General features: G+C 38.6%; 3 protein-coding genes across 3 annotated transcripts in view; 1 reads left to right on the top strand and 2 right to left on the bottom strand.

Annotated features, from left to right (window-relative positions):
• Positions 1 to 2813, bottom strand: part of surf4 (surfeit 4) — a 9323-nt gene extending 6510 nt beyond the window's left edge. Inside the window, exon 1 of the mRNA XM_032539828.1 lies at positions 2561 to 2813. Coding sequence (XP_032395719.1) covers positions 2561 to 2608 — 48 coding nt within the window. The 5' untranslated portion in view covers positions 2609 to 2813. The remainder of the gene's footprint in view (positions 1 to 2560) is intronic.
• A 1944-nt stretch (positions 2814 to 4757) lies between these two features.
• On the bottom strand, positions 4758 to 7155 carry surf2 (surfeit 2). Its single transcript, XM_032539581.1, has 6 exons — positions 6941 to 7155; positions 6658 to 6809; positions 6400 to 6503; positions 5584 to 5769; positions 5275 to 5408; positions 4758 to 5163 (listed from the first exon to the last, which is right to left on the bottom strand). The coding sequence occupies exons 1-6, from the start codon at positions 7013 to 7015 to the stop codon at positions 5074 to 5076; spliced, it is 741 nt and encodes a 246-aa protein (XP_032395472.1). The 5' UTR covers positions 7016 to 7155; the 3' UTR covers positions 4758 to 5073.
• A 641-nt stretch (positions 7156 to 7796) lies between these two features.
• Positions 7797 to 10986, top strand: bbln (bublin coiled coil protein). Its single transcript, XM_032539582.1, has 2 exons — positions 7797 to 8193; positions 9473 to 10986. The coding sequence occupies exons 1-2, from the start codon at positions 8115 to 8117 to the stop codon at positions 9712 to 9714; spliced, it is 321 nt and encodes a 106-aa protein (XP_032395473.1). The 5' UTR covers positions 7797 to 8114; the 3' UTR covers positions 9715 to 10986.
• Positions 10987 to 11561: the final 575 nt, after the last annotated feature.

Raw genomic sequence — 11561 nt, 5'->3', positions numbered from 1 at the left:
GCAGGAGGTACCGCAGTCTGAGAGCAAGGAATATAAAGGTTCAAAAACAGCTTCTTCCCCACTGCTGTCAGACTGCTGAACAATGAAACACACTAAAACAGTCCAATCAATCTGAATACTATTCATGTACAAATGAATCTGTTTGAAATGCCCCTTTGTATCTGTTCTGACTGCACCTTATTCTCTACCGCACTATTTTACTTTAAATACAGATATTTATACTTTTTCCCCAACTGTATCTAGTACTTAAATATTTATATTTTTCAGTTGTTGTTTTTTTAGATGTTATATATTTATATTTTAGCACTTTACATGCGCTTCACACCCATAGAAGCATTAATTTATTTTAATTCATATAACTAATAACTCAACTTTTCCCATGGTTTTTAATTGTTTATGTGCTGTATTCTTTTAAGGAACTTTGCATGTAATTTTGTACAACATTGTACAACATTGTACTGTGGTATGAAAATAAAGAAATCTTGAATTTTACATGCACAAATATCCCAAAGTCCTATTGTCAAATAGTGTGGATCCATGTAGATATAGTATGCCATTACCTAAAGCTATGACAAATGGCATGCCACCTGTTACTTTGTTTTAGTAAGTAAATGCAATGCATAAAGTAAGCACACAACATAGACCAGTTGTTTTTCTTCATTTATCCATTTTTAGACTAGCAGGTAGTTTTTTACATAGCTGGCATTTAAACGTCAATACTGATTATTCATAGTATCAATACAACTGCTACAGAGACTTTTCTCAATAAAATATTTAAATACAAAAAAGGAGTGATACTGTACATGATGTTCTCCCCCCAGATTACCCATGTTTAATATTACAGCAGAAAAAGCTACACATATCTAATAACTGATCATACAACTGGATTTGAGCTTAATTGATTCCAAGTGTAAAAAAGGAACTATGTGCAGGGCAGGAGTTTTGTTGTGGTCCACAAATGTCAAGACAATAACAGGGCTGTGCCTCCCTGTTTAAGCCCTAAATGCTTATTGTATTATTATGAGTTGAAGTACACTAAATATTTAAACAAGAAAAGAAAGTGACATACAATCTTTTCTCAAACTTAATTCATGAACCGATCCTTACATAGTACATTGACATAGCAGAGGGGCAGTGACCTACCCCATGCCCCGCCTACTCAGCGGTCCACATCAGCACTGTCAGAGCTCGGCAGCCTATCAGCATCCACCAACTCCCACTATGACTGCTATGTGAGCCATGAATGGACGAACTGGGAGCCAATCCTAACAAGCCTGAGGTTGCTGCAACAGCCTAGAAATAGACCATTTTGTAAAGTAAGGTGTAAAGTAACATGTTAGCTCCGGACCACTAAGTGAGATGGAGTGATGTGCCCCTGCAGAGTTTCTTACAAAGCAGGACATTTCAGGTTCACGTTTTACATTACACAGCATTAGTGATAGGAGTGTAGAAATCAATCAGTTGTAAATCCATTAGGGAAATGGTGCAGTTGTTGGCATGTGGATTGAGTTCAGTCAACACAGCTGCCATAAACATACACAGTACTGACTCAGGGACTTGATGTTTACGCCTTTAGAAGAGACATTGACAGTACTCGTCCAAGAAGATAGCTAACATTAAACATCTGGCCTGACCTGCAAAAACACAAGGCCATGAACGCAACACACAACACTACAGCAGCAAATGCCTCTTACAAACCAGACTACAGTTAACTTTTTAAATGACAGAACAGGCCAAAAACAACAACCTTTTGGGGCTTTTTCACAGTCTACATAGGAACATGAGTCACACACAGACCTGCCATCTGATCTTGACATCTCGTTGTACATCTGATAGATCTGTTCTCTATCGAGTGCAGCAACAAAACCTCAAAAGACAGACAAAACTAACAGACAGTTAGTAACTAACGTTACATAAGGACAGCAGTTGGATGTAACTTATTTAACGGTCACGTCGAATTGTTTCTGTGAACTGTGTGCTGGGGAACCTGTCAAGGCCACATAAGATGCCAAGTTTAGGAAAGCAAAATGCTTCTTCGATTTAGAGCTACTCTGTAACCCTAAGCCACCACCAATGCCAAACAACAAGGGTGCTACACAATATTACTGAATGTTAGCCAATAACTTGGAAGGCTAGCTAAGCTGTGTGATTTCACAACTGCTGTCTGGCTGGGATACTGTTAAACCACACGGATACAGACAAGCTAAATAGCTGGCATAATCATGTAGGCATCCACATTCATACCTGTTAAATGTGGCCTTCCCCAAACATATGTCAGTTTCACTTTGTCGGTGTGAAGTATAATGCTAGCTAATCCATCTGGAGACACATGACAGAACCAAACACCTCTACCATGTCTCTTGCAAATTAAAACACAGATAAATTAGCTATAGCGTTGATTTAGGGTCGTATTGAGGTACGGTGGACTTGTAAAAACAATAAGAAAAGGCGTCACAACGTTGGAGTAGACTCTCAAGAGCCTCCTTCATTATGAGAGGAACTAGTTAGCAGCTAACATGCTAACAGCAGCTAACAAGTGTCGTGCTAAAATTGAAGTTACCTGGTCCGCCACGTCTTCGGCTGTGTTCATGAGATCCTCCTGTCCCATATTTCTGTAATATTACTTGTTTTAATAATTAAAGCTCAGCGCAACACAATTTTAATGTGTTGGATTTTTTCGCAGGCTGCACTCGGACTGCTCCTCCCCCCGTTAACGTTATTTACTTGAAGATTCCCCGATCGCCTGGACTCAGAGAAAGGCCTCCTCCGCCCCACAATGCCCCGCGATTTGACGAGAGAGAGAGAGAGAGAGAGAGAGAGAGAGAGAGACCGAGCCCCCCTACATGGTACTGCAACCGCTGTATGCCACGTATACTACTGATCAGGGCTTGACATAACGTTAGCTACCCAGCGTTGTTAACGGCTTTTACACATGAAAAGAAGCACAAGTTTACTCTCCACCTCATCTGAATTAGTTTTTTTGACCATGAACTTTAAGTCACAGTTCATATTCATCCTTACAAACGCTGCACACTCATGTATTGCAGTTTATGTGGATCGTTACACTTTTTTGACAGATGTGCAATCCTCTTGTTTCTTATGATTGAATGAATTCTTTATTTAAAGACAATTAGGATCAAAGCACCTTTCGTTCACTGCTACTACTCTTTTGATACATTTTTCTATTTTATAGTAAATGTTTCTATTTAAGATTCTTGGCTTTTGTAGTAGTTGCCCCCCCCCCCTTCTATGTTTATTGTTACGGAGATACCAAGGCCAAATCCATTGGCCTATATTTATGTATAGGCTATGGTTATGTATAGGCCATGTTTATGTATAGGCTATGGTTGTGTATAGGCCATGTTTATGTATAGGCTATGGTTATGTATGTGAAAACCAACTTGGAAACACGCACTGTGCATTCAAATTATGATTTATCCTTCAATCAGAATTTCAATGCACTTTGACCTGCAAAATTATGACAGGATTATTTTTGCTATTGGGTTGAACTACTTAATCGCCACACTTTGACTTTCTACAACTTCCACAAACAAAATGCTTCAAAAGATATACCCTCATTTGGGGGTTTTATGATGGAGAGCACTGTCTAACACATCTGTCCATAATTACCCATACGGAAGGTGTTCAGCTGGGTTGAAAATAAATCTGATGAAAGTAAAATACATTTCAAATGATTTGCAACTCACTAAACCCTTCAGTGCCCCCTCGTGTCCTGTCAGCCTTCTGGCAGAGAGAGAACTCCTTCTTTTGACCCATATACACTATCTAAAGGTCAAATCCCTTTATCAATTGTAGCACCAGTGTTTATCAACTTTTTGCATTCAGCTAACTATGAATGCTTCTTTTTTACTCAGTTTTGTTGCTGGTGACTGAGATGATGTTGGTGGGAGGATAAGGAACATAACTGCCATGAGAAAGCAGAGCTATGTAAAGGGAAATGGGATGGAGGTATAAAAGGTGCCACATGGCTTGTTAACTTGTCCAGATCTTGAGAAATTCTTTAAACATGTTTACACTCCGTTAGCCATGCTTTAAAAAAACCTGATCATTTCACATAGTGATTCACTGTACACCATGTCAGCTGTTATTTAAATGCATTAAGTACTTCATGTTTTGCACAGTAAACATGACTTGCCCTCAACATTTACACAGACGCAAAGGGAAGAGGAAATAAACGAGCAACGTTGCAGTTACACAAGATATTTCAGAAGTTTTAAATTACACATTAAATTAGAACAATACATCAGCAAGGAACTTGTTGCAGTGACTGGTTGGAGCCGCAAAGTAATAATAGTCCTCAACTTGATGTTTTTTGCAAACCTAATCTGTCCATACTGAGTGAAAACGCTCATTAAAGGCACTGGAAGAGCTGTTGTCTACAGCATATAAGCCTCTTGACAGTCTGTCATGGAATTGCTGATCAGCAATGACCTGCTACTGCAAAGTAGGGTGGTTATTTTCCATGCTATACTTTTCTCATGTAGTCCTCTGTGTGAGAAATGTCTACACCCACTCTGTTTATCAAAAAGTGAAATAAATTATAAAATACTATGCAATATACCAAAAGTAGATGCAAATCAGTCTTTCTTGGAAAGCTGACAATTTATAAAATGCTTTTTATGAATAGCATTTTTCTGTCAAATGATAGGTTTACAGCCTGCAAGAGTTACCGTCTTAAAGGTCTCTCCTTTTCATCCATTCTGTAGTCAATGATGGTAAAGAAAAGACAGACAATGTTTGCAAATCCAAATTGAGTTGTATTTTAAACAATCACACATGGTTGCAAACCAGACAATACAACTTATCCAGTCAAATGATGCGTTCACAGCCACAAACATTTTTCATTTCATGTAAATCTGCCTCGTGGGAACTGTGCAGCATCACAACTCGGACAACAGACAATCTTTCATATGCAAAAAATATGAGAAGATCGAAGGGATGTTCACCTTTACAAAGGTCGGGTTGGCTCAGAAAGGAATACTACTAACTGGAAGTGCAGTGTTGCTCCCTGACAAATTACCACGTATACTACACGTAAAAAGGTTTCAGTTTTTACTTTCCATTTGGCACATCTTTTCCAGGTTTCTTTCGGCCTGATTTCTTTTTATTTCTGAATTTCTTCTGAAAACCACCGCCCTGTACCTAAAAGACAAAAATGACAGCTTTAACGTCAGTCAGGAAAACATTCTATTAGTGCAAGCTATTAAAAGGTGATTTTATTCAACAAATTCAAAAAGTCCCGTTTTGACAGACCTTCTTGCGTTTCTGCAGAATCGGCTTATCCAGTTCCATTTCGTTGTCTTCATCTGTTTGGAAGTCATCCTCCTCCTCGTTCTTGCCACCCTCCATACTTTCTTCCACCTCGTTTTTTAAAGTGAACACTGTGGCTGTGGGAACACAGGAAACAGCAAAGTAAAACTGCTATCCTACAAACCACAATGAATTCACTAGGTTTTACCTGGAGTGAAATCCTGCAAACTCAATGACATACAGTTAGACATAACAACCATTACAATAAAAGTGGACAAAGACGTCTACACTGTGTTCACCCGGGATACTGACAAGGGTAGAGGTCACTCATGCTGTCTTCTGAGTCACTGTGATCCTCGTCACTGGATGAGGGTTCGAATGCGTTGTTCCCGTGTTTTGAGGGCTTCCCCCAATTGACCTCCTCTGTGATGTCTTTGGGCCTTTTCTGTTTGAGTCTGGCTGGAACAAATTCAATCCCTTGCTTCACGCACTCTTCATCTAGAGCAGAATGAGACAGGTCAGAAATCAAATTGATAGTGTGAATTGTCCAACATATCTGTGGTGTGTTATTTGGACTGCATAATACTGATGAACACTAATGGTTTCTGATTCGATTTGAACGTATCATTGCTGGGAAAACATCTAGCTCCATGAAGAATGCTGTGACTGAAGTTTAGTGATATTATCAAGGAGTTTCAAAGGACCAAGGTACAATGGCAACACTAATAAGAACACAAGCAACACTACAGTGTAAATAATCGATCATGGTGAAATCAAAACTTTACGTGAATATTGTGACTAGATACCTGCCTTGATGGTGTAGGGATGGCAGTGTTATTGGGTTACACTTGTCTAAAGTAAATTGATTCTGGGTGTGTAGAATTTACTGCATTCAACAAAATCCCAAAATGTATGAAAACGTTGGTCAAGCAGATTGGGAAGATTATATTCAGCAGATAAGGGTTACACTCGAGATACATTTTTTTAATCAGCAGACCGCTTTGATTCCCGTCCTGATTAATGAGAATAACACTAAATGACTGTGACTTAGGCCTAGGTTGTATAACATCCCCAATGTTCAAAAGGCATACTAAACCCACTAAATCATACTACGTATGAAACACTGACATTTAGAGAGGGCTTTCTTGAAGCGTTTCCCGTTCACATGTCTTAAGACATGATGCGGCAGCCGGTTGAGGTGTCTGAGGGTCAGCTTACAGAACAGCTGATTGCTGTAAAACAGAAAAGAGACATCAGAAAACATATTACACACAGATGTCCTGATTAGCTTCACACATTCAGCCCCTTTTCACAGTGAGAGATGTCTACGCAAGTAATACAAGTAACGTGTTCATCTTGCAAAACGGTAAGCAAGAGTCTCCTTACGGTTGTTTTGTGCTTGGTACAACGTGTGGTTCATACTGGCTGTAGTTGAACTCTGCTGCAGCACTAAGTTTCTCATACTTCTTCCCTTTAGTGAACTTCTGCAGCTCCGCCAGGTTGCACGGCAACTCATGGCCATTCAGAGTGCATTTGATCTGAAAACAAAATGAAATGAGGTCGCCATCACAACACTTAAAGTACATGGCTCGTGAGACAGTTAGCAATATGGTTAGCATCAAATTAAACGACAGTGTTTCGTGTAATGGGAGGTCATTAGCTCGCTAACCTTTTTGCCATCTGTAAGATGAAGAAAAGGGTACTTAAGAAGGAAGGCTTTGAGGTCCGTAGGTAATTCATCCATAGCTTAAAACACTTCAAAACAAATCGTTCAGTGCGCGTTGAGCAGGCCACCCCCTTCCAGGAACAGACTACACGTGGGTCGAAGGCGCAGACTCTGTTGCATGATATTTTAGCGCCACCCAGTGACCGACGTCAGGAAGGTGCTTCTGTAACGGTCTATGGGAAGCTCAGCTTAGACGAAAGCATACAGCTTACCTTACTATCGTTGTCGTATTGGTCAAACGCGACCCTTTGATTAAATCACTTTAAGTGTCGTTTAACCGAGTAAAGCTTGCGGTTTTCAGTAAGCTCGCAGGAAAGCTGATTAAATTAGATAAATGCGCATAACTAGCATAACTGTAAACAATAAATCTGCTATGACACAGACATCAAATGTATTTTATATAGTATGTATGCCTATAAACAGTAACCTCAGCATGTGTCTATAGAATGCAAAAATAAATGTAAATTGGCTTAAGTCAGGTGCGTTAAATCAGCTGACTCTGACAGCTCGGAATCAGAGAGTAGGAGAGCCCACTCTGTTCGTATTTTCGGAAACCATAATTGTAGTCGATAAGTAAGCTGCGGTGGTATGAAAGAAACTTTAAATAAAAAACTTGACCTTGCTCTAAAACGGGAACTAGTAATAATAACGTAAAACGCTTTAAATATTTTCTGATGTGTAGTTTTGTATATATTTTAACTCAGCTACTCATCAAGTTATCAGTATAGTATGAGTACTCTTTCTTATTACTACAACGATCTTTGATGTAACTTGACAACCCCGCCCACGTTTCCCCCATGATGCATCACTTTATCTGACGATACATTTGTCAAGCTTCCTCCTAGAGTCTGTAGCTAGCTATATTTAACCAAACTGTCGGACAATAACGGTTTGCCAACCGCCAATACAACTCCGAAGAACAAGAAGAAGATAACGTCAAATTAGACATTTAACGGTGAACTTGTTCACTCATTCATTTAGCTGAATTTTAACTGTTGCTTATTAGTTGCCTAATGCTAATTACTAGGCAACCCAGCTAGCTAGCCTAACAGCATACAGTTACGAGTTAACAGTTAACTATTTTAAAGTAATAAACGTGAAGATTTAAAGTTAAATAATGTCTGGACCAAATGGAGATCCAAACATCCCAATTGACGATGGTATTATCAACGACGAAGATCAATTAGAGGACGAAGGTAAGTGAGTTGTTATCGATGCATACTTGCACTCTAATATCCAGCAATGTGCAATGCCAGTGCTCTTTGGTGAATAAAGTCACATGACACCTCCACCTGATGTAGCTATGGTAACACGTTATATGTTGGACTTAGCTATATCTGCCCCTGTTATTACACTATAGGTAATGGTACACTCTTAAATTGACAGCAGTAACTGCTAGTTGTTTGCTATCTGTGGAGATCTCTGTAGTGTGTGTGTGTGTGTGTGTGTGTGTGTGTGTGTGTGTGTGTGTGTGTGTGTGTGTGTGTGTGTGTGTGTTTATATATCTATATCTATATCTATATATATATATATATCTTTTGCACATCCAGATAACCCCATTGTACACATTCTTAAACTGTTATATTATACATATTTGTCAGTGTCTTTTACATATTTTTTTTTCAAATTTTATGTTTTTAACTGTTGCAGTACTTTGCTCCATTGTTTATTACTTCTTCTATTTCATATGTTCAATGTATGCACCAATCACACCAATGCAAATTCCATGCAAGTGAAAACCTTGTTTGCCAATAATCTAATTATGATTCTCTAGCACATTCAAGATAGACTTTGACAGACTTTATTGTCATTCAACTGCACATTCACATATACAGTTTAGCGAGATTTTGTTGCAAGGCTCCGTATCTCCAGATAACATCTGGGCTGTTTCTGATTTTAAGCTTGAGGTCCTTCTTCAAATAGTACTGTAAAAAATAGATGGGAATTCTGTTTGGAAATGCACTGATAATATCAGCAAGCTTTTAGTATATGCTTTTAACAGCCTTAAAAAGCAGTACCAGTCCACATTTGATTATTTCTTGAGATTTAGTTGTTAATGAAGTTGTCTAAAGTATTGTCTTTTATAATACCCATATGTGCATATACATATACAGTTATTTTTGTAACACAGGTTACATCTACTCTGATTTGTAGATAATTTCACCCTGGGGATTGGCTGATATGACGGAAAATGCTGAATATTTAATGTTAAGAAAAGCATACCGTAGCTCTGATTGAGGTTGCCATTTACACATTAGATCATGCAGTTACTGATAGTTATACAAGGTCAAAATTTAGCAATTTGACAGCATTAAGCATGTCTAAAATAATGGGGGTATTGGGATATAAAGAAATCCTTTTGTACATCTTAATTACATCTTTTACGTTTAAGACAAGAAACTCTTTACTCTGCAAGGAAGTTCTTACTGTACAACTCGGCCAGAAATGACTAATCTCTCTGCTGCAAATCCACAGAGTATGAAGCCATCAACTCCATGCTGGATCAGATCAACTCCTATCTTGATAACCTGGAAGATCGGAATGATTCACTTAATGGCAAACTGCACGAACTTCTGGAGTCAAACCGGCAAGCCCGGCAGGAGTTCAGGGCCCAACTGTTGGGATCCCAGAACCAGGAGGAGCAATGTTCTGCAGACGGGGACGACTCCTCAACTGGCAAGGAATACTTGAACAAGGACAATGGAGATTGCAAATGAGGAGGGGGGGGGGGTGTTTAGTTCAGCAAAATACAGGGATGGAAATATTTATTAAAGTTGACTCAACTTCTTACCTTTATCTGTTGAATTGATGACCCTTGATCTGTGTTGCCCATCAATTTCTTCTGTGAATTTACACCCCCCCCCCATCAGCAGATGTGATACTTGGTTTCTCCTCTACCACTGAACTCGATCTAGTTGTTCCTCATTTTGAACTGTGATGTGCTGATGTTTGTTTCATGAGCAGATTGGAGTTTCTTGATTTCTAGCAGCTTCTCAAACAAGTTTCACACCATAGTCACCTGAGACTATTGCAGTAAAATCTTTTTTTGGTGGGACATCACAGAACAAATTCTAAAGCCAGCACAAAAAAAGACATTTAAAGAATATCAGATGCATATACCAATCACTAGTGTAACATGCTGGTATCTATGGTGACCCTTCCTGTCAAACACTTTACCCCAGACTCTCCCATGATCTTCAGTATGTCCTCATGGCCGGTAGGGGCATAGTCAAACGTCTGTGCAGTGTGTTGGTGTTGAAATTAAGCTTTGTAATAGCTTGTATGGCTCTTCATGTTTGTTTTATCATAAGTAGTAAATTTGCAACTCTACAGCTGTCTACCAGTGTATTAATGTTTGATCTGCAGCATAACTGTCAATGTGCTGTCCTTTTCATTATTAATCTGTTTAGGATAAGTGAGCTAATAAGTGTTTGTGTATGTTAAGTGTTAGCCACAAAGTCTGGGAATAGTCATATTTTAATATAAATTAAAATTACACAAAACAAAAGTACATAAAACTTCCAGCAGTTAGAAAACATGTTTGTTTACCTTCATTTAGTCAGTAGCTGAATAAAAATAACATACAGCTTTGTTTGAAATGATCCTTTACATTTTCTTTTATCTCCTGCTCCCTTCCGTTCTCAAAGCCGTTTTGTGTCTCGTTCCTTCAGATAGAACTAATCATGTGACACCTGCCACCATAACTACAAGAGTTGCTACATGCGTCAGTCAACCACTTTTGTGGTTTAAAATCTTTTTCTAATACATAGAATGAAAATGTTTCCAGAACACACAAATTAAGCCTTGCGACTGCTGAAACCAAAGTTATACATTTGTATAATCTAAAACTAGGATAATCTACTGCATGTGACTGCCGCTTAAAATCAGTTTAAAGGTTGCAAGGACAACTTTCTACAATAAATACCTACAGACACTTCATGGTTTATCCTTACATTAACTCAACTGATTCCATCTGTCCAGTGTATAGCAAAAAAATAGTGCAATGGTAAACCAGAGGAAACAAGCAGCTACCAAAATCAGCTTTGTATCTCCATGGAAATGAAAGAAACCATATTTTGAATGTAGGCAAACTAGCAAATGTAAAGGGGATTGTGACATCAAACATGATTTTGTATAAAATCACTGTTATGCCAACACAATCCATTAAATGCAAATGCTTTTAACTTTGTACATTTTGAGCTAAAAGTCTGTATGAATCCTCCGAAGATCTTCAACACCCAGCAAGAAGAAAAAAAAGTTACATATTTTCACGCAGCATATACCTGCCTTAATTGACACGCTTTTAAATTTCTCTTTCAAATGACTGTGCAGATGTTACAGATGTTTTAGACATGTTGACATGTGTTCAACACTACATCACCTCCTACAGATTGTGTTGAATCCCAACACACTTGAAACTCTTCATTGTGCAAAAGAACTTCCCATTGCCGGCAATATTTCAGTGAGAAGGCCACAGCTGCTGACTTCTGTGCCCCAACACGGCATCAACTTGAACACAACATGTCTAAAAATAAATAAATAAAAGCCCTGGACAAATCTATGA

The sequence above is a fragment of the Etheostoma spectabile genome, chromosome 16, assembly GCF_008692095.1.
Source record: "Etheostoma spectabile isolate EspeVRDwgs_2016 chromosome 16, UIUC_Espe_1.0, whole genome shotgun sequence".
Lineage (NCBI taxonomy): Eukaryota > Metazoa > Chordata > Actinopteri > Perciformes > Percidae > Etheostoma > Etheostoma spectabile.
Note: the sequence above shows the minus strand (reverse complement) of the source record. Positions and strands in the feature narration are given on the sequence as shown.

What these genes read in the sequence shown, in the direction of transcription:
- bbln (XM_032539582.1), top strand. Translation starts at nt 8,115, where the DNA reads ATGTCTGGACCAAATGGAGATCCAAACATCCCAATTGACGATGGTATT. An exon ending in AGATCAATTAGAGGACGAAG is followed by an intron (nt 8,194 to 9,472) that starts GTAAGTGAGTTG and finishes GCAAATCCACAG; the next exon opens with AGTATGAAGCCATCAACTCC.
- surf2 (XM_032539581.1), bottom strand. Translation starts at nt 7,015, where the DNA reads ATGGATGAATTACCTACGGACCTCAAAGCCTTCCTTCTTAAGTACCCT. An exon ending in CAAGAAAGCCCTCTCTAAAT is followed by an intron (nt 5,770 to 6,399) that starts GTCAGTGTTTCA and finishes ATTCTGCTCTAG; the next exon opens with ATGAAGAGTGCGTGAAGCAA. An exon ending in TTCTGCAGAAACGCAAGAAG is followed by an intron (nt 5,164 to 5,274) that starts GTCTGTCAAAAC and finishes TTTGTCTTTTAG; the next exon opens with GTACAGGGCGGTGGTTTTCA.